Source organism: Cynocephalus volans, chromosome 8, assembly GCF_027409185.1.
Source record: "Cynocephalus volans isolate mCynVol1 chromosome 8, mCynVol1.pri, whole genome shotgun sequence".
Lineage (NCBI taxonomy): Eukaryota > Metazoa > Chordata > Mammalia > Dermoptera > Cynocephalidae > Cynocephalus > Cynocephalus volans.
Window position 1 is genome coordinate 109,472,633 of NC_084467.1, and position 22,120 is coordinate 109,494,752.

Below are 22,120 nucleotides of genomic sequence, written 5' to 3' on the forward strand. Positions count from 1 at the left end.
GAAGTTGCCCCTTCATACCATCCCTCACACCCTCTCCGTCTTCGAACCGTGTGTCAGAACTCTCTGTTCTAGTCTAAACTCTACTGCGATGAGAGGTCGGGCAATCCCACCTCTCCGTTTCGGTTGCCACCTAGGACCACGGTCCGTCCTGCTACGACCTTATCAACATGGCTGCTGGAAGTGGCTTGCAGGAAGAAGAAAGGTGTGGTTCCGAAGGATCACTTCCGCTTCCGTTGGCGCAAGCGCTTTTATTTCTTCTGATACCGTGACTAAGATGGAATCGTTTTTGGAGTCGCGGTCCGGACTCTGGGCAGGCGGCCTGGCCCCGGGAGAGTTTTACCGCATCCCTTCCACTCCTGGTTCCGTCATGGATCCGGCGTCTGCGCTTTACGGGGGTCCGATCACGCGGACTCAGTAAGTTCTCGGTGCCTTAGCCTGCGTGGGGGGAGAGACCGTGGCGCCTGGTGCCGCTGGCCGGTTCTGAGAGCCTGGGAAGGCGAGGCGGGGAGGGGACCCCGGGGGCGCGCAAACGGCAGAGTCCCCGAGATGGCAGAATTGGAAGGAGCCATAGAAAGTCAGAAGCGGAACCTAATGCACGGAAAGAGGGCGCAAGCTTTTTCGCCGCGCCACCGCTTACCAGATCTTATTCTCTAGGAACCCCATGGTGACCGGGACATCGGTCCTCGGCGTTAAGTTCGAGGGCGGAGTGGTGATTGCAGCGGACATGCTGGGCTCCTATGGCTCCTTGGCTCGTTTCCGCAACATCTCTCGCATTATGCGAGTCAACAACAGCACCATGTTGGGTGCCTCCGGAGACTACGCTGATTTCCAGTATTTGAAGCAAGTTCTCGGCCAGATGGTGTAAGTCATCAAGAGAATAGGGAGTAGTTCCTAACTGGGGAGGGGAGTCCCCTGTTTTTTATTCCCGTAGATGGGATTGGAGCAGGGGGGAACTTGAGGCTGCAGCGGGAACTGGAATTGTCTGGGGTGGAAGATATGAATGTTTGCAATAAATATTTTTAGGCATTAGGGAGTGTAAAATGGGGAAGATTGTGGTAACTTCTTTTGGGGTTGGTGGAGATCCCGACTTCCGTTCTCTTTCTTTTCTCAAAACCAATTTAAGGATTGACGAGGAGCTGTTGGGAGATGGACACAGCTATAGTCCTAGAGCTATTCATTCATGGCTGACCAGGGCCATGTACAGCCGGCGTTCGAAGATGAACCCTCTGTGGAACACCATGGTCATTGGAGGCTATGCTGATGGAGAAAGGTTAATTTGAATACAAATAACTTATTTCTTTGACCACCCAACCTAGTGCCTGTGTAGTCTCTCTTCTATCTCTACTCCCCAACTGAATCCCACTTTTAACTCACAGTTAAGAAACCTAAGATAAAATGAGTTCTTTGATCCATTGTGTTGTTAGCTTCCTTGGTTACGTGGACATGCTTGGTGTAGCCTATGAAGCCCCTTCGCTGGCCACTGGTTATGGTGCATACTTGGCTCAGGTAAGTGGTGAGTCTAGAGGTTGGGGAGAGGGAAGACAAAAGGAAATGGATTAGTGGTTGTCTGCTTGTTCCTCCCCTGGAATTTTGATGAGGGACAGCCTGGGATCACTACTGCTGGGCACTTGGTTTTTTGTAGTCTGGAGGCTGTAGGTGTTGGCACTTAGATTGCAATGACAAGGTGGTAGGTCTGGGAGTCAAGATACCTCCCGTGTTTTTCCTCCCAACCTCCTTAGCCTCTGCTGCGAGAAATTCTGGAGAAGCAGCCAGTGCTGAGCCAGACTGAGGCTCGAGAGCTAGTAGAACGCTGCATGAGAGTGCTGTACTATCGAGATGCCCGTTCTTACAACCGGGTGAGTAGGGGTGTGAAAAATAAAACTGCTAAGAACCTAACTGGCAGGATCTGGATACTTGCAGCAATCCCTGGGTCTCTGCTTTGAAGAACAGATTGCCTTACCTCTTTTTTTCAAAGTTGGGAAGACCCTCTACTTAAACTTTGATCAGGCCCCGGGACTTCATTTGGCATGTGGGCATTTTCATTGAGAGCTCTGTTCTCTTTCAGTTTCAAATCGCCACTGTAACTGAAAAAGGTGTTGAAATAGAGGGACCACTATCTGCAGAGACTAACTGGGATATTGCCCACATGATCAGGTGATTGAAATTAAAACCACGGTAGAAAAAATAGGTAGTAGAAGAGTTGGGAAGCCCCTTGGCTTGAACTAAGCTGGGCTTTTCTGGAAGACTCAACCAGAAAAATACTGGGTGGAGAGGGTTTTGGAGGGTAAAATGGTTTTTTAAGAATTGGTCCAATTATGCTTCTCAATTTTATTATGCTCTTTTTCAGTGGCTTTGAATGAAATACAAAAGCTTTATCCAGAACTGAAATTGTATCCTGTTTTAACTTTGAACTTGGCTGGTTCAAAGGTACACTTTTCTTTTGTAAAATAAATCCTTCAAAATACTTGAGTGGTTTTATTCATCTGGGTTATATACCAAGAGCAAAACTGCTGAGTACTGCCGTAGGCCACCTCCCTGCCAGGTTAGAGAAGGAATCCTTAGGTTCTTGTGGCAAATAAAGAATTCTCTGCATGACAGTGTAGAAGACCCACTACTGTCTTCATTTGGCACTGTAGTAGAGGCAGCTTCATATAGAAGCCAGACTTAATTTGTGGTAATACAACTGGCTTTTGTATTTAAGATTTTTCTTTAACATTTTCCCCTATCCCACTGGATTCTAAAAGAATAGATTTTCTAGTTAATGTTGGCTAAATGTGATTTTCATTAAAACATGAAAGAAAAGCATCTAGTAGAGCTGTGTAAGGTTATACCCTCAACCTGGAATCGACAGCCTCAGTCCCTCACTCATCTAACCTCACCTGTAAACATTTAACTTAAATGTTTATTGTCCAAACCTACAGAATTTCTAGCGCTGTCAGAAAATGTTTCGCAAGTATTGTGTTTGTTAAAAAGTCTTAAGGGCAGCTGTGAGTCAAGTCAGTTGGGATGCCATGTTCCATCCCTAGAATGGTTTTAACCTGAATTTTAAAAATGAGCATGTTAGGTGATTCTGATGCATATCCTCTCCAAGCCTCTTTTTGGGAAATTGTTATAGGCAGCAAACTCAAACTATGACAGAAATTCAGTGAGGTGAGAGAACTGAGGGAGAAATAAATCATCCCTCCGTTGGTATTGTCCATGTTTACAACAAACTAAGCAAAACTATGAGCTTTTGATTCTAAACTTCCACACATCCAGTCTCAACACACAAAGTAGTCAATAAATACATGTTTATTGATTAAACTGAATTATAAAAAAAGCAAAACAAAAAAAACTTTCTTCTACTATTAAGCCATGCAGGTGGCGTCCACGAAGACAACTTCCTGGCCAAAACCCAGCTGGTCCACCACTTTTGGTATGATTAACCCAGCAAGAAAGTCAATCAGTGTGCAGAGGCCAGGAACCCAGCTCTGCTAAGGCTGTGGCTGCTGCAGACCACCAAAGAGTAGGATTAGATTGTTGATAGAGGTGACCAATCATAGTTCTTTAACTTTCTCAAAGGCAAAGGGTTGACTTGAAAGTCCAGTCTGTCAATAAAATGGCATCAGGCAAAAACCTGGGTAAGAGAAGCCCAGGTGGATCCTTAGTTCAATTTTCAGATACCATGGGTTCACAAAGCTGGCCAAGATGTCTAGGAGGGATCGCTCCAGTTCACTATATTATAGTGTGCTGGGGGTTAAAAAACAAAAATCTGGGGGTGGGGGAGGAACAGGCAGTAACAAAAGTCACATCTGTACCACCAGGCCTATCACAGCTTGAGCATTCCCCAGTCTGTGAACGCCTAAAAACGGTTACCTAGAAAAAAAAGTTTATAAATCCATTTCCCCTCATTAAATGTTCCACTTATGTACACTTTAAAGATGAACCATTTACAAGCTTGTGCAGGTTGCCTCTTTGACTCAAAGGAGGGAAACATTGCTGAAAGCCTCAGGATGGACATAAGAGTGGTGTAGCAGTGGGAAAAGTGAACTTGGTTTTTTGCTCCTTTTCTCTGTATGGTACGGTACATTTTGGTTTATAACCATGAGTACATACAATTAAAGAAAAACCTCATGCAAATTGTAGAAAAATTGTTCTTCCCTTGAAACTGGCAGTGAAAAATATTCATGTATTTTTCTTTGTGCACACCCCAGTGTTTCTTCTTTGTGTCAGATTCTTCTCTAAGCATTAAGAGAAACAGGGGAAAGCCACAGAGTAACAAGTGGTCTGTCTTTTCTTTTTAAAGTTCAATAATTAACTTCTTGCACAATTAGTTCCTGGCTGTAGGCCCTGTGATCTCTTGAACAGGCATGTTCTCCACTTAAGAGGATGAAGTTCAACAAAGCAGGGACTGCCCCTGGGGTCGTGAAGGATGCAGATTCACACTGGGAATGGCCTCCACCCTAACACTGATCACCTCAGTACCTCTTGTTTGCTAATGACACATAATCCTTTGTCCAGAGTGATGGACAGTGGGAGAATGGGGAAAAGAGCCAAGGTTCTCAAGTGCAAAGAATATGGTTTTTATAGTGTTTTTGTTGGAGGGAGAGTGGTGAGAAAAAGGCAAATCTATTCATTCTGGATGATAAAAGGTTTCATGCATTTTTAAAGCCACAATTTTATATCTAGAGTTGCTGTAGAAACCAACATCTCTGGAGAGGAAGGAAAGAAGAGAAGGAAGAGAGAGAGTTCAGTGGGATTTTTTTTTTCCATTTTCATTTTTATATAAAAAGTGTTAAGACCACAATGAAAAAGTTTTTTATCCATATATATAATAAACCAGTTCATGAGCTACATATTTTTGTCTTTCCCATCTTCAGAAATGTTCTCACATTGACAATGATTAGATAGCATCATGCCCAAAGACATTGGCCACACAAACAAAAAAACCCAGTCACTATGATACAATTGAGGTAAAAGGGGAAACAAAACAATTTAACATTTGCCCACAAAAGATTTTTTTTTCTTTTCCTTGATTTTGTCAGAAAAATACCAAACACGTGATTTAAATTAAAAAAAAAGTCACAAAAACCTGTTTTTAGCAGAAGTGAATGACCAATGGGCCAGCTCTTCTCGGCTCAGACGTGATCACTATATGTTTTCTTAATAATCCACAAATCCACAGAGAAGTGTAAGTCAACATCAGGGCGGGAGTGGCGGCATAAAATTAAAAAATATAAACCCAATACCCCACCTGGTATACCCCCTTTTCCCTAAATCCCTCTAACCTCCCTCACACTTCCCACCCCCTCTCCACCTCCCCTCACGACCTCAACTCTCAAATCTCCATCAGACCTAGGTCAGCTTCTTCAAAGCCATAGAAAGATTCGGTCTCACTTTCACCCTCAAAGAGATGGTGAAGGCTTTCAGGCTCAATTGTCTCTTCAGGAGATGATCTGGGTCGGGGAGTGGAAGCTGAGGGCTCCTCAGACTGTTCCCCAGTTAGCTTCAGTTGCTCCTCTAGGGAGGCAATTAGCTCCTCCTGCATGTCAGCATTTCTTGTAGGTGAGTTAATGTTGCCATCAGGGCCAGGGAGAACACTAGCCACAAGGAAGGACTGCTGTACTAGCTCTGGACAGTCCCCAATGACACCCAGCACTTCACCCAGCCAGATCAGCACCAGCTGAAGCAGGACATCAGAATCACATGCAGTATCAGCCATTTCCCGAGCCTGCTCTTTCCACTTTTTGTGCAGGAAGTTCTTGATAGTTCGTTTGATGCACACATCTAATGGTTGGATCTTGGAGCTACAGCCTGCTGGGACCACTGCAGGCAAAGTGCTAGAGGCACTAAGCATAGCCAGTACCTCTTCTGACAAATGAGTGCGATGACAGTCCATCACAAGCATGCCTTTGCTGTGCTGGCAAGCTGTGTGCTTCTGCCACACTCGGGTTGACCACAGCTCCATGATCTCATCATCACTGTAGCCAGTCTCCTTTGCCTCTAGCAATATAGAATCTGGAACATTAGCAGGCTGATCCAATTGTCCTCGGTAGAAAACCAGAGTGGGAAGGACAGTGCCATCTGCCAGAATGGCCAGCACTACATCACACCAAGGTTCCCCTGTGCCCACTGTCTGCAGAGCATTCTCCTTTCGGTCATCACTGCTCAGCACCTCTGTATCCAGAAACAAGGAGAGCTCATCAATAGCCACAATCATAGACAAGGGTAAGTCCTGGTTGTGAATCTGCCGTTGTACAAATTGAATGAAGAGTCCTGCATTCTCTGCCACATCCTTAGGTAGAGTGTGGGCCACAGCTCGCCGGGCATGGGGAGTCAGGTGGTGCCGCAGCATGAAACGCACAGCCCACTCATAGGAGATCTTAAATCCCCCCTCCAAAGAACGTCCTATTTTGGTGGCCTTCTGGAACAAGGTCTCCTCATTTACAGGTAGCTGTTGCTCTCGTTGGGTCAGTACCCACTCAGCCAGTTTCTCTTCTGCCTCAAAGCTCAGATATTTGCCCTCTAGATTCTCCCCCTGGGAGGTCTGGAAGCGTCGAAGCCAACGCCGGATACGTCGCTGGGGGTTTCGGAAGTGTTCAGCTGCCTGTTCTGTATTGCAGCATAGGGCAAACAGTACTACTCGAAGCTTCTTCACAGATAGCTGCTCCTTCTTGCCAACCCCACCACTACTACTGCCACCTAACGCTAGCTCAGGTTCCTGGGTGACTGGGCTTTCTTCATCCTGGTCATCAACATTCAGACATTCGGCCCCCTCTATAGCCAAGGGTGGAAGGGCTAAAGGCTGTGGGTGAGTGGGAGTTGGTGGTGGGGTTGCAGTTGAGGCTGGTGATGGGAGTGCCTGGGCCATGGTAGGTGGCAGCTCTTCAGGCTCAGGTGGGGTAGTCCCCACAGATTTCACAGTAGCAGCTTTGTTAGGGGGGAATGATGGAGGAGGGTACAAATTCTTCAAGTTCCGGTCATGTACTCGGTCCCGAGTCTGGCCATGCCTAAAGGGGTGGGGGAAAGGAGCAAAGAGAGGATGCGAAGAAAGCACAGTTAAAACTAGGAAACTGAAATAATAGCAGTAATAATAACAAACAGCAAACATACTGCAAAACAGAAATTAAATCGTGAAGTAAGTTTTTGTTACCTTGAGTGAGATATCCAAGTAAATCCTGTGGAAAATGAGACAATAAACAAATGTTAGCTCAGTGAAGAAACAGCCCTCCAAAGACAGTGTCCTGGGATTTCAATCTACTACACACGCACACGCACACGCACACGCACGCGCACACACACACACACACACACACTTCACAGTGACCAACCTTCCCAGTCTTATATAAACTTCAGGTTAGAATGTTTCCAATTTGGTGTAGTATAAACAGTAAATGGGTGAGGCCAGGTAAGGATGCTCCTGACTCATACAAAATAGCCTGTATCTTTTTCTTTTTTCCTTGCTTGACTAACCTCCATCTCTCCTACTTACCTCGTGGCAGGATGCTGCTGGATCTGTGAGAGGGGTTGAATACCAAATGTTTGGCCATGGCATCTCCCACGGAGGTAACAAAGGTACATGAAGTACAGGCCAGCTTGATTCCACTAAGAAAGAGAGTCAAGAATATAATAAGACAAATATATCAGTGACACTAGAGTGAGTTAAGCTTTGAGGCTTAATAAAGGAGTGCCCTTTCCTTCTTTCTCTCAAATTAATTCACGTATCCACTTCCCAAAATAATTAAAAGGATTTAATCGTAAGAACTTGAAAAGTTAGGAGACTACCATTAAGTTTTTTCTTACCTCACAGAATTTTTAAACAAAGCCAAATACTTGGGGCTCTTCCGCGGAACATGATTGCTGAGAAAGACAAAAAGTGGTATGAGTTATGGGGTTCTACTAGCTAAGCTAGAGATCACAATCTCTATGACAATACTCCAACAAGAGATGCCTCTTCATCCTAATCTCAACCCAAGCCAGTTTCCTATCACCAAGCTTCTCAAAAACTTTAATATGCATACAAATCACCCGAGAATCTATTAAAATAAAAAGAGAGAATCTATTAAATAAAAAGAGAGTAGGCCTAGGGTGGGGCCTAGAGTGTGCATTTCTAACAAGCTCCCATCTAATGCTGCTGGTCCTGGAACCAAACTCTGAGTTAGCAAAGTTCTACAAAATTAGAGCACAGACCATCAAAACCAAATGAACGTGAGTTTGGCCTCTTACCCTGCTATGAGAAATGAACAAATAGCTCTATATTATGAACAGGGGAGGGAATGAAATGATTTCTGAACAATCTGAACTCCCAAGTAGGAACACTGGTTTAATCACAACTTACTTGATCATGTGGTTGGCATAAGCTCGAGAGCAACAGGTGCTATAGCGACACAGAGAGCAGTGTACGTAAGTAGGAAAATGATTAGGGAAATCTGGGATCTCAAAGCTGCACTCCAGACACGTCTGCCGGCCCATGACACTCCTGTCAAAAAAATGAAAATTCCCATTAATGCCTCAGGGGTCCCAAATTGTAGGATTTTAGACAACAGACCCTGCTAAAAGGCTACTAGACTGCACTGGCTATCAGGAATGATCCTGCCCACCCAGTCCCCACCCGCCCAGCATTTAGAAGAAGGCTCTGACATTTTCCTAACAGCTCTCTTCTGGATGTTGCGCTGGACAGGGGGATAAAGGAAAACAGGCAGCGGGTCTGTTGAGGTGGTCAGTGGTGCTGCCTCTTGCAAGGTGCTGGGAGGTGTGTCATTCGAGGATATAGGAACAGTTCGTGGCTGCCCTCGGGAGGCCCGGATTGTCACCTGAGAGTCAAGAGAAGGAACAATTAGACATTACCCAGGCTAAACCCCCTAATACTGAAAATCTCTATTCTTCCCCTCCCTGGGACTGTAAAAGAAACTTTGGCAAACTCTTTACCTTGGTGCCTGGTTTCAAGCCTTCCAGCTGCTTGGGTTTACGGAAGGTTTTATGATGCTGAAGCTTGTGTTCAATTTTGTCCTTGGCAAAGAGAAACTGCAGCCGGCATTTGTTGCAGTGATAAACATTTCTCTTCTGAAGGGGGAAAAGAAAAAACCAGAATCCCTTAAAGGTTCCCAGTGAATTTTCTCCTTTGAGGAGAAGGTAGATCAAAGTCAAACAAATCATTCTTCCCACCCTTCTGTTGATAATTTAAGTAGGTATGAAAGAAATATACAACACAATAACAAACCTACCATTGAGAATCACGACCTCCCATGCTCCCAAAGAAAGGTGGACTCAAGGTCAGGAAGGCCATTTCCTCAAACCATCCTTTCCTGACTTGCTTTAATAATTTGAATGGGTGATGTAAACTACTTACCCCTACTATATCTTTACATTGCAGACAGTTATACCTACTCCTAGTCATTCTTCTTTTCATTTTTTTTAAAGACAGTAAAATGTACACGGTAAAACAAACACAAAAACACATTTTTTATTCTGTACTCTTTCATGTTGTAAATTTCAACTCTGACCCTCAGTCCCTTTCCACAAAAAACAACCTGTCACCAGTTCCCTGAGTATCCTTTCATGGACAGTCTATGAATATAACTATAAAAAAACCCATATTCATATCCAATCACCACCACCTCATTTTCTTTTTTTTTGATAAACACAAACAATAGTACTTGTCTATACCTTGCTGTTTTTTTTTACTTAACACATCAATATACACAGACATGTCTACCTGTAAGATCATTTTGAGGATTCAGTATACCTAGTATTGAAGTCCTTTAAAAATAGAGCCCATGTTTATGATTTTCTTCCCTAGAATAGCAAGGCTCTGTAACTTCAGGATGAGTTACAGGTGATAATTTCCATGCCCCTATTTGGAAATACATTTGTGGTGAGTTATCAGGAGTCATTACTATGCAAAGGAGAGTGTGAGCAAAAGGAGGTGCTTACAAATGACAGCAGGCATATGTCTGTGTGTACATACGTGTAAGTAACCATTAAGCACACGTGCACCCATACTGTTCTCCATTTTGTATCCTCTCTTACGAAACTTCACTCTTCTCTATTGGCTCCTCTCTAATAGCATTTTAAAACAGGGCCATATCTATTCCATCTTATAAACAAAATACAGCAAAGGCAACAACAAAAAATTCTTCCTTGCTACTTCTTCCCCTGGACCTACCACCCTCGGTCCTTCCCTTCATAAACAAGCTTCTTTAAATAAGTTGTCTCTATTTCCTTACCTCTCATTCATCTGCCCTGCTGAAATTTTACTTCTACTCTACTGACCAACAAAATGGCTCTCGTCAATTTTGCTAAATTAAAGGTCTGCCTGTAAGTTTCTATCTTGCTGGACACGTTCCTGCAACATGTGACGTTTTGACCACACCCTTTTCTTCAAAACATTTTCTTCTCCTCAGGTTCCTTGATGTCAAGACTCCTCTGGTTTTCCTCCTAGGACTATGGTGCTGGCTATATGGATAGAGACTTCAGGATCCTAAGCCTTCATCTTATTCTTGACAGGGTTGGGGGCCCATGACACTTAAGAAGTTTAAAATCTACTGGATTTATATAATGATGATTCCCAAATATCTTTTCTACAACCTAGACTTCAGACCTATTATCCAATAGCTACAATTGATATCCACAGATACTGCTAATTCAGAATATCCAAACTCATAATCTTCCTGCCAAAATTTATGTTCTCCAGTGTTTCTACCTCAGTAAATAGTTCCATCATTCCTCAACTTGCTCAAGCTAAATTCTTAGGCACTATTCTTAACTACTCCCTTGCTACCTGCTTTTAATCCATCTCTAAATCACAAATATCACATATCTTCTCAATATCTCTCAATTCTACCTTCTTTTTCTTCATTTCAAAAGCCAAAAGCCACTAACATCTCTCAACTAAACTATTAAAAAAGCCTTCTGACTAGTCTCCCTAACTCTGGTCCTACTCTCCTTTAATCCATTCTCGTCAGTGCAGCCAGTGTAAAATCTTAACTAAATGCAAATTTGAATACATCACTTAATAACCCTGTAATTGTTTCCCGATGACTCCTTTTCATTGCTTACAAGATCCTCCATGATCTGTCCCTGCCTAACTTCCAACTCCCCTCTTGTTCCCTACATGCTACACTGAACATCTCTCAATTTCTTGAACCTTCATACTGTCACTCTGTGCCTCAAGGACACTGCTCTTCTGTCCTATTTCATCTGGCTCATTATCTTTCAGGTCTTGAACATCACTTCTTCCTGGAAGCCTAACTAGGCTCTCAGAATAAGTATATGCTTTTCTATACCCTACATTTCCCCCAATACAACATTCTTCATGCTTTATTATACTGTTTGTCTTGTTTACCACTAAATCTCTTGACACCTAGTCTAATGTATGGCACACAACTAAAATTTAATGGATTTTTGCAAACACATGCATATCATCTTTTCTACCAAAATTATTTGTCTAGCTCAGCCCTGGCCCCAGCATCCATAAATTTAAAAAATAAGAATATGGGAATTGCTTGGTGCCTGGTACCTGGTGCCTCATGTAATGCTGTTGGAATGCATTGCCATTTTTGAAGACCTTCAGGCAATAAGGGCAGAGCAGATGCCGGGTATCCTCATGGATCATCCGAAAATGGACATCTACCTCAGAGTAGAGTGAGGAGCGATATTGACATACCTGAGTCACATAAGAGGGAAAATAAGACTAAGAGTGAAGTGAACATCTGAGGCCTTAAAAAAGAGGTAGCAACAAAAATTTTAAAATATGGGGAAAAAAAGTTTTCCTAAATGCAAGGAAATCAAACTATTTTTCTAACTTTGTAATACAGGGCTATCTATATTTGTGATAAATTTAGCTATGATTTAAGATAAAAATAGGGAAGAATGGGAAAAGACTGAGGACAATCCATATTCTATAACTAAGAAGAATAAAGCTTTCTCTATCCATCTCCAAAAGACAACTTCAGGAAACAGTCTCTTTGTACATGCACATGTTGCCTGGCTGGGTAAGTACTATACTTGTAGATATGTTCTTTTATACTTTTCTACTGCATGGAAAATCCTGAAGACAGAAACTATATTTACTACTTGTTACGTACCTCCTCTGAGTTCCTAAACTGAGTTTATGCAGTAGGTGTGTAGCAATATTCATTAGTGGATTTTATGTATCATCTTAAGAACAAAATGGCTAAAACTCCCTGAAAAAAAAGTCAATACCTGGCAAACATAAGGCATCTCTCCGGGTTTATGGGTATCCTTCATATGCTGGAGAAATAGTGGCTCACTTTCAAATGCCCACTCACAGATCTTGCACTTCGCTGTAAGAAGAAAAATAATCAATAAATCCACCTGAAAACAGGACCAAAGTCCTGTTGACTCGATCTTTATTTTCTCTCACTACTATATCTTCATTATGAACAGTCAGTAAATCATAGGCTACTTCTATTCTTTAAAATGATTCCGTCTTAACATGTGTGTTGCTGATAACAACTAACCTTATGTCTCTAGCTCAGGGTTCTTACCAAAAACTCCATTCTAGATTTTGAACTATCTACATGACATTTCATCAACTGTAACTTAATTCACCATCTTCCTGCTTACCACTGTTTCCCTTCTCACTTCCCCATCTCTCCCTGAGCTCAAAACTTATGTACTATCTCAGACTCCAAACCCTGTGTTCTACCATCATTATTTAAAAATGCATCTAGAATGATCATTTCTCCATTCTTACAGCCAAAAAACTTGGTAGAAGCCCATATGGCTTCCCACTACTAATAAGCTGGCTTCCAATACCTCCCATTTCTCCAATAAACCTATATGGTATCTGTTCTTCACATAACATTGCCAAATGAATTACTTAAAAAATACTATATGACTTCATTCTGTGCTCAAGGACAATGATTGTCTCCTAGAATAATTCAACATTTATTGAATACCTACCGAGTAGAAATAAGAATTTGCCCTTAAAAAATATCAACAATCATGAACAGAAGTTCTTGCCTTATAAGAGCTATCTTTTTTTTTCTTTCAGTATTGACAAATTTGAGAAACTATACTCTGATATTGGCTGTTTTTTTCAAGCTTATGAGGCTGCAATTCTAAGTTTTTGGTAAAAATTTTAACTGCTACATATTTTGAATTATACAGTTGGCCAAAAAAAGATAGTTATTTGTATTTTTCTTACTTTCACTGGAATTATTTTCAAGTTTTTGCAAACGTGAAAACTGTAAACTTAAAGCTTTAAGCATTTATTGGATAATGTACAATCAGCCCCCCGCCCCCAAAGATGAGTGAAGTTGAAATAGTTCTTTAAAATAAACGTAAGCTAGGGATTCTTAATCTTAGGTCCATGGAACAGGCCCTAGGGAACCCAAGTATCCCCTGAAATTATTTACAAAAGAGTAAAATGTGTATTTGTCTAGAAGAAGGTTCACAGATTTCGTGTTTATTCTCAAAGGGGCCTGCAGCCCATTTAGAACCACTGCCTAGAAGTACACTAGGTAGTGTGGGATGCAGACAAATTCTGCCAATAGGAATGAGGAAAAGCTATAGGAAGACACATAAACTGAACCTTCAGAGAAGAATAAAGGTTTGCCAGATGGAGGAGCCAAGAGCAGAGCAGGAGGAAAGGCATGTAAGTATGGAAGTTCATGACATATTTGGGAAAAGGGTAACTAGCAGCATGACTATTTTTCCACCTGCCCCCCCCCCCCAACTTCTCAATTTGCTTATCTCTTTCAATTAATTTTTTTCTTTTCTAGAATACCTTTGAGCACTGGTGCTTTCCAACCTTCTGTCCAGGTCTTTCTTATTCTATTTGTTTTCCCTGGGCAATCACATTCAATCTTGAAAGCTTTTCCTACAACTTATATATCAGCTCCACTGTCATAGCTATCATGAACATCAATAATAAAAACATTAAGCAATTTTGCTATGGTTTGAACGTCTGTCCTGCCAAAAACTCATGCTGAAACTTAATCTACATTGTAAAAGTATTAAGAAGGTGGGAATCCAACTATGGTATTTGCAAGGTGGGGCCTTTAAGAGGTGACTGGGTCATAAGGGATCTGCCCTCATGAATGGATTAATCCATTCACAGATTCATGGATTAGTGGGTTATCACAGGAGTGAGACTAGTGGCTTTATAGAAAGAAAAGGAGAGACCTAAGCTAGCATGCTCCTCCCCCTCACCATGTGATGCCCTGCACTACCTTAGGATTCTGCAGAGAGTCCCCACCAGCAAGATGGCCCTAATCAGCTGTGCACCCCTCAAACTTGGACTTCCCAGCCTCCAGACTGTAAGAAAATTTGTTTCTTTATACATTACCCAGTTTCGGTATTCTGTTACAAGAAACAGAAAATGGACTAAGACAAATTTCTAATGCACAGGCACCTTGCTAAGATTTACAAGTATTATCTCACACCAAGAAAATTAATGAGATAGCAACCCAAATATCAGAGGATTTAAAAGATCTCTAGTAACCTTTGACAAATCAATTCTATCGGGGAAGGAGCTGGTGTGAAAAAAGAGATTCAAGAGTGACAACAAACTGATTCTCTACAGTGAATATCCTAACACTATCTGTCCCAGCACCATCAACCTCACCTCCTTAACAAACATCTAACATAGTCTCCTACTTTGAGAAAATAGATGCTTCTACCTCCTGTTCTCACAATTATGGAAGTACAGATCCCTTGTACCTTTCTAAGGCTCATCCAACCCCATCACTCCACATATCCCAAGACTTTGTCAATCAATTAGTTCTCCCTCTCGAGTCTTTTTCCACACAGTCTCCTTCCCCTGACACCTGAACATGATTAAACCCCTAAAGCATCCTTCCCTTAATCCTACCTTTTCCTTGGTCTACTGTTCTTTCTCATTTCCGCCAACATAAATTATTTTTGAAAGATTAAGAGAGTAATCTATATATTTGTTACCTTCAATTGGGTGCTAAGGAGGTGGGGGGAATGATGCAGAAGAACAATGTCAGAATATCTGAAGAAAATGTAGTTTAGTATAGCTACCATAGAAAACAGGAATAAGAACCAATAGTCTTAACCGTTTTTGAGTCCTGAACCCGTCTGAGACTAATTAAAGTCACATAACTCTTCCCCTGAAAAATGCACATGCATGCAAAGTTTGCATATGATTTCAAGAGGTTCACAGGAGACCTAATAACCAAGCGGGTTAAGATCTCTATATTAGATATAACTTAAAAGACTAAGAAACCGCATTAAGCAAATGTATGAAAAAACCCTAGAGCTACACAGGCTCCTTAAAGTCACGCACTGCCCTTAAACAAGTGTAAAAAAAAGAGCTGCCCATGGCTCACTTGGGAGAGTGTCGTGCTGATAACACCAAGGCCAAGGGTTCAGATCCCCTTACCAGTCATCTTTAAAAAAAAAAAACAAACAAAAAAACAAGTGTAAAAGAAATTAATGCTATTAAGATTATGCTGTTACTACTATTAAATATAATGATTCATTTATAAATAAGTAAATAAATAAATATCCCTTTATTTTGGGAACAGCTCAGGAAACTTGAAAATGGACTAGATGACGTTAAGGATTTGTGAGGTTGCTTTCAGTCAAGATGGCAGAATAGACGATCCCCAGCATCACTCTCTCTCACAAATCAACCAATTTACAACTATTAAAAAGCAACAACAGCCAAGCTGGGGCAGCTAGAGCTTAGGTGAGAGGAGGAGAGATGCATGGAGTGCATGAAAGCGAGAGAAACCACGATGAGAGAAAGAAAGAACTCCAACCATTTCGAATCCTGGCCACTTCCAGCTGGAACCTGCAAGCGCAGGGAGAAGGAGCTGGCAAAAGCTGCAGCTGTGCCCTTTGGATGAAGCTGCTTGGAGGCAGCAGGGGATAAGAAGGCCTTGGCCCCTAGGCCAGCAAGACTACTAATAGGGATCCTGTGGTCCCACTCAGGAGCGAGGAGCCACAACAACTGAAAAAAGGAGCCACTCAGAGGCCGGTGAGTCACTGCAAGGGACCAGAGCACAGCCCATCCATGGGAAATGTTTTGAGCATGGGTGGTGGGGGAGACGGGCTTACCAGGGGAACACTGGGGTACAGTAAGGACAACTGATCTGCCCCCCAATCAGCGTAGGACCACTTAGTGGAGACTGGTCAGGAATATAAAACTGCAGGGAGTGCAGTTTGCTGAAAGACTCAGGCCCAGACCAGAGTTTCCACACAACCCAGGTGTACCGGATCTCACAAGAGCCTGAAGTCCTATAAAGTCAACCATTAAAATCTGAACTGCGCAAAAAGCCTTCCCTAGGGAATCAGCAGCAAAGCAGCAATTTAGCTCAAAGACAGAGCTCAGGTGCTGGTTCCCCCACAGGAAGTTTCCCCATTTTAGAAGTAAGCAAAGGACTACAAATTAGTTCCACTGCAGAGTTTAAGTGTTAGGAACAGCAAATAACCCAACACAGAACTGAAAGAAAAAACAAAATACCCACAACTAGAGACAAAGTTTGATATTAACTAGTAAAGGTCTCACAATCACCAAATACCTATAACACCTAGAAAGACTGGAAGGCCCCTGGGCTACCAAGCCAGAGATGGGGGAGGGCTAGGGATGTCAGAGGGCCATGCTCCCTGACACCTGCAACCAGTCCCAGGGGTGGAGGCATTGGGCCTTGGCCACACCCACCAACAAATGCAAGCAGCCCAACAACGACCTCTGAGCCACCACAGGAAGTGCCCCTGGGCTCTCCTGAGCTGGGCGGTGACTCCCCCCCCTCCCCGCCTTGGCCACATCCCCTTCACACACACAACCAGCCCAGCAAAGACTACCAAGCCGCCACAAGAAGTGCCCCAGGCTCCCAAGCTGGGGTGGTGGGGGGCTAGGGCTTTAGCCATACCACCTTGATATCTGCATCCAGCCTGGCAATGATCGAGCCACCACAGGAAACCCCCTGATCTCCCCTGTGGGAATGAGAGGGGTGCTACAGGCCTCAACCCCACCCTCCTTCTTCCTTCCATCCTATTTCCTTCCCCTTTCCCCTCTCCTCCTCCCTTCCAACTGCTTCACAACACCACCATAGAATGTAAAAAAAAAATATTAAATTAAAAAGATTTATGAATAATTCTATTAGATCCTGACAAAAGAATTATGTCAATTATTATATACAGAAAAATGTCCTTATTTTAAAGAGATACATACTATTTAGGGTTAAAATGTCTTTTATGTTGTCTATAATTTAATTTTAAAACACTTCAAAAAATAAAAGGAAAAAAAATTTCCCCCCAAATTAAAAAGGGATTGTGTCTTTCAGGATTATGACCCAAATTTCCTTCATGAAAGTAGCTTATTTTGTAATGCTAATATTTTTTAAAGGGTTTGGGCCATAAATCAGAAAGATATAATCCTGAATGCCATAATCTCAAACACTGAAATCCCAAAAGATCAAAATCCTTAATGTCTAAAATCCCCAAAGCACAATCCCAAACAGATTAAAATCTCAAGTGCTGAAATCCTAAAAGCCAAATTCTAGGGAAGGGATGAGTGCACTTTTGGTTGTATGCAGGATAGCTGCAACAAGTCAGTTGCAGCATGTTAGGATGAACCATTACCTTGTTATTGTCTTTATTTAGAAATTAAGTATGGTTTAAGGAGATGCATATGGGTGCCACGTTGACAAGGGGAGAACTTGAAGACCAGTTTAGGTGTCAACTTGACTGGATTAAGAAATACCTAGAAACCTGGTAAAGCATTATTTTGGGTATATCTGTGAGGGTGTTTCCAGAGAAAATTAGTGAGTGAGTCTGAATGGACTAGGTGGGGAAGATCTGCCCTCAGTGTTGGCAGGCACCATCCGATTGGCCAGAGGCCCAGAGAGAACAAACACAGAAGGCGAATTGGTCTCTCTCTGAGAGCTGGAACAGATTGCTCTTCTGCTGCCTTGGACATCAGAACTCCAGGACTTATACCAGCAGCCCCCAGGGTTCTGAGGCTTTCAGCCTCAGTCTTAAGAGTTAAACCATTGGCTTCCTGTTCCTGAGGCCTTTGGACTTGGACTTAGCCATACTACTGGCATCACAGGCGCCCCCTCTGCCCTTAATTTAAAATTGTCAGCATTATTTTTTATAATTGCTATGCTATGTCCTTCATCTTCACATCTTTTCCAATACTGAAGGTATGAATTGTATTATAGAGTTCTAATTCATTTTATGCAATTTTCACAAAGTTTGACTCCACGTAAGTGTGTAAGCATTGTGCATGTACATAACAATGCTGAAACTCCCTCAATAAATAAAGAGACATCCTTTTTCTACATCTGCATTTGTGAAAGATAAAATTTCTCAAGATCTTGGCTCTTTGGGTGATTGCATATAGGGTTATGATTCATCACGAATTTTGATCTATTTTGTATACCTGGGTGTTTATGCTTGCAAAAATACATATATTATAATTGCCTATTTTGTCGGGTAAATTGTCCTACGTGTTCTCTCACATTTTTGTTTCTCAAGTAAATCCTTTTAAAATGTAAATAAACGTCCTCTAAAGAATTTTTTAAGATTATTTTTCCCGGGCCGGGCCCGTGGCACACTCGGGAGAGTGCGGCGCTGGGAGCGCAGCGACGCTCCCGCCGCGGGTTCGGATCCTATATAGGAATGGCCGGTGCACTCACTGGCTGAGTGCCGGTCACGAAAAAGACAAAAAAAAAAAAAAAAAATTATTTTTCCCAAAATTATATTTTTGGGGGCTGGCCTGTGGCTCACTCGGGAGAGTGCGGTGCTGATAACACCAAGGCCCCGGGTTCGGATCCCATATAGGGATGGCCGGTTAGCTCACTGAGTGAGCATGGTGCTGACAACACCAAGTCAAGGGTTAAGATCCCCTTACCGGTCATCTTTAAAAAATATATATATATATATATATTTTTGGGATTTTGATCTTTTGGGATTGTGATTTTCCAGATTTCAGACTTCAGAAATTTCAATCTTTTGGGATTTTGACATTTGGGATTATGGTGTTCAGTACTCTTTCAGGATTATGATTGGCACCACCAAGCAGGATCTGTCATAGGGTAAAAAAGGGAGTTACAAAAGAATCCAAGAACAGAATTGATATATACTAAGAAAAGATTATTTATCTGTTTGGGTCAACAATTTCTTAGTGTTTTGATCTGTGTAAATTTTAAGTTATAAGAGACTCAAAAATTAATAGTCAGTGATAACAGAGTAGGAAGCCAAGAGAAAAAGACTGATGAAGGTCTATATTGTCTGTTTCTTTTCCATAAGAAAAAACTTAGTTTCCCTCTGACGAGTCCATATACAAGCAGTCTTCAAAAAATTCATGGAAAACGTGTATCAAAAATAAACTCATACTAACTTGTTATAACACATCTGAACAGGATCTAGTTTGAGGCACTAACAAGGTTAAGACATCAGTCTGAAAACAGCCCTTATCAGAACAACATGAATTCTGCTAAAACTGAAGCAACAACCACCATCAAATCTATGGTGAAACTTGCGTGGAAGAATGGTGAAATCATTGATGCTTAATGAAAAGTTTATGGGGAAAATGCCCCCCTAAAAGCAGCAGTTTACAAATGGATTACTCATTTTAAGAAGAAATGAGGTAATGTAGAAGATAGAAACCTGCAGCGGCAGACTGCTGACATCAATTTTTGAGGAAAAAATTATCTTGTTGGTGTCCTAATTGAAGAGGACCAACGATGAACAGCAGAAACAAGAGCCAACATCATAAACATCTCAACTGGTTTGGCTTACACAATTACATTTGAGCAAACTTTCCACTTGATGGATACCAAAATTGTTGTGCCCTGATCAGCAAACAAGAAAAGAGCTTTCAATGGAAATTTTAAATAAGTGGGATCAAGATCCCTGAAGCATTTCTTCAAAGAACTGTAACAGGAGAGGCAACATGGCTTTCCTAGTATGATTCTGAAGACAAAGCACAATCAAAGCCACAGATACCAAGAGGTGGAAGTGGGCAGTCAAAGCAACAGTGGACCAGTCAAGAACAAAAATCATGGCAACAGTTTTTTGGGCTGCTCAAAGCACTTTGCTTGTTGATTTTCTGAAGGACCAAAGAACAACAGCATCTGCTTATTATGAGAGTGTTTTGAGAAAATTAGCCAAAGCTTTAGCAGAAAAATGCCCAGGAAACCTTCACCAGAGAGTCCTTCTCCAACACGACAATGATTCTATTCATTGCTGTCATCACAACAGGGCACCTGTGTAAGAATTTCGATGGGAAATCATCAGGCATCCAACTTACAGTCCTGATTTGGCTTTTCCTGACTTCTTTTTGTTTCTTAATCTTAAAAAATCTTTAGAAGGCACCCATTTTTCCTCAGTTAACAATGTAAAAAAGACTGCATTGACATGGTTAAATTCCCAGGATCATCAGTCCTCTAGGGATGGACTAAATGGTTGGTATCATCACTTACAAAAGTGTCTTGAACTTGATGGAGCATATGTAAAGTTTATATTTTTTTATATATATATTTTTAATATTTTTATATTTTTTTATTTTTATCTTTCAATTCCATTTTTCCACAAACTTTTTGAAGTCTCCTCATATAAATGGAATGACAAAAACCCACCCACCAGATTCTGTATAAAAATGAGTTAGGTGTTTTCACTGGGAAGTGCAGATGAGTTATTTTGGAGTCACATCACTGACAAGATTTTTAGGTCCTACACTAGACCAAGTTGGCTATCCTGGCACTACACTGTAGTGTCATGATGGTTGATTCCAGTATTCATTCTATTCCCGAATGATCAGTCCAAAGTTCCACTGCCCAATTATGGTAGCCACCAGCAACATGTGGCTAGTGAACATTTAAAATGTGATTAAGTCCAAATTGACACTTGTATTTCAAAAAATCTGTTTTTTAATGGGAAAAAAAGAATGTTAAATTTATCTCTAATTATAAATTTCATTTACATTTTGAAATCATATTTCAGATACACTGAGTTAAATAAAAGCTCACATTATATTTCTATTGACCAGCACTATCCATTTCCCCAGCTAATAACTGGTTTAGGAATGAACCTATGACCCAATTATGGCCAAAGAGATATAAGGGGAAGCAATCCTTAGTCATAAGAAACAGATTCAGGAAAGAGGAATATATGGTCTCTTCTTTGTCTAGACAATTTTGTGTATGGATGTAGTTCCTGAGACTGATGCAGCCACCCCGCCATGAGTCAGACAAAAGAATTGTTGAGAAACAGAGCTAGGCAGTCAAGTTCTTGGCTTAAAGCCTGCTTTACCGTCCAGATTTCTCAGTTAAATGATATAATTACTGTTTAATTCATTTTTAGTTAAGATTTTTAATTTACAGCAAATGCATCCAGATAATATGCATATTTGTCCTTATGTTTTTGATCATGCTGTTTCCAATCACCTAAAAGTTTTCTTACTAACTTCTATCTATCTATCTAAATCTTTCTTGTATTTAAAGACCCTAAAAAGTTTAAGCACCACTTTCAGTCAAACCTGGCCATAAGTATCTTTTCCCTTTTCTGAACTATTTCACCTGTCACTGACATGATACAATGCATATGTTTATAATATGCAGTCTTGTTCTCACACTTTCCTATATTTACATAATTTTTGTCTTTTTCAACAAAATTGGAAACCCCTTAAAGGCCATCAGAAATATTCTGAAGATGGGCTCAAATCCTCACAATGTCTTCTTACTACACGTGTATGCTGTTAAGCAAATGACAATTTCTCTTAGCTTGTGTTCAGCCTTGTACTCCTTCATCTGTACAGTGTAGATAACACTCCAGCTCACCATATATTTCACTGAATGCACTATCTTAATGGTAAAGTACTTAATATTATATTTTATCCTACATAAAATCTATTAGTATACTGACTAAAGTGGAGGTGTAAATATATATGACTATTCCTTCTATAAAAGGATCTAATTCATTACATTTGCCTCTCTACAGTGGCCCCGAAACAAAGCCCCTAATAATTCAGGATCTTGCACTGAATTCAGTCCATGCTTAAACAGAATAAAAGTCAGGCTTGTAAGAAAACAGAGAAAGTAAAGTAAGGAATTGGCTACAAATATAAAAATATACTTCCTCTATAGTGTTTCCCACATATAAATACAAGGATACTACAAAAAGTTTGTGGAAAAATAAA

The 22,120-nt window shown here is 41.3% G+C and overlaps 2 protein-coding genes across 3 annotated transcripts in view; one reads left to right on the forward strand and one right to left on the reverse strand.

Annotated features, from left to right (window-relative positions):
- Positions 1-246: 246 nt before the first annotated feature.
- On the forward strand, positions 247-2,464 carry PSMB4 (proteasome 20S subunit beta 4). The gene is made up of 7 exons (XM_063106202.1): positions 247-414; positions 655-861; positions 1,124-1,270; positions 1,425-1,506; positions 1,740-1,856; positions 2,066-2,154; positions 2,348-2,464. Exons 1-7 carry the CDS (start codon positions 275-277, stop codon positions 2,358-2,360), a joined length of 795 nt encoding a protein of 264 aa, XP_062962272.1. The 5' UTR covers positions 247-274; the 3' UTR covers positions 2,361-2,464.
- Positions 2,465-3,367: 903 nt separating this feature from the next.
- Positions 3,368-22,120, reverse strand: part of POGZ (pogo transposable element derived with ZNF domain) — a 48,134-nt gene continuing 29,381 nt past the window's right edge. For both annotated transcript variants that reach the window (XM_063105381.1, XM_063105380.1), the window contains 9 exons: positions 12,184-12,284; positions 11,498-11,644; positions 8,908-9,042; positions 8,620-8,792; positions 8,318-8,458; positions 7,783-7,839; positions 7,472-7,584; positions 7,133-7,157; positions 3,368-6,989 (listed from right to left, as the gene is read on the reverse strand). In XM_063105381.1, the coding sequence (XP_062961451.1) occupies positions 5,318-6,989; positions 7,133-7,157; positions 7,472-7,584; positions 7,783-7,839; positions 8,318-8,458; positions 8,620-8,792; positions 8,908-9,042; positions 11,498-11,644; positions 12,184-12,284 (2,564 nt within the window). In that variant the 3' untranslated portion in view covers positions 3,368-5,317. The remainder of the gene's footprint in view (positions 6,990-7,132; positions 7,158-7,471; positions 7,585-7,782; positions 7,840-8,317; positions 8,459-8,619; positions 8,793-8,907; positions 9,043-11,497; positions 11,645-12,183; positions 12,285-22,120) is intronic.

Excerpts from the sequence above, each read along its gene's own strand:
- PSMB4 (XM_063106202.1), top strand. The coding sequence starts at position 275 with ATGGAATCGTTTTTGGAGTCGCGGTCCGGACTCTGGGCAGGCGGCCTG. Across the intron at positions 862-1,123 it reads CAAGTTCTCGGCCAGATGGT|GATTGACGAGGAGCTGTTGG; the intron begins GTAAGTCATCAA and ends AACCAATTTAAG. Across the intron at positions 1,271-1,424 it reads GGCTATGCTGATGGAGAAAG|CTTCCTTGGTTACGTGGACA; the intron begins GTTAATTTGAAT and ends TTGTGTTGTTAG.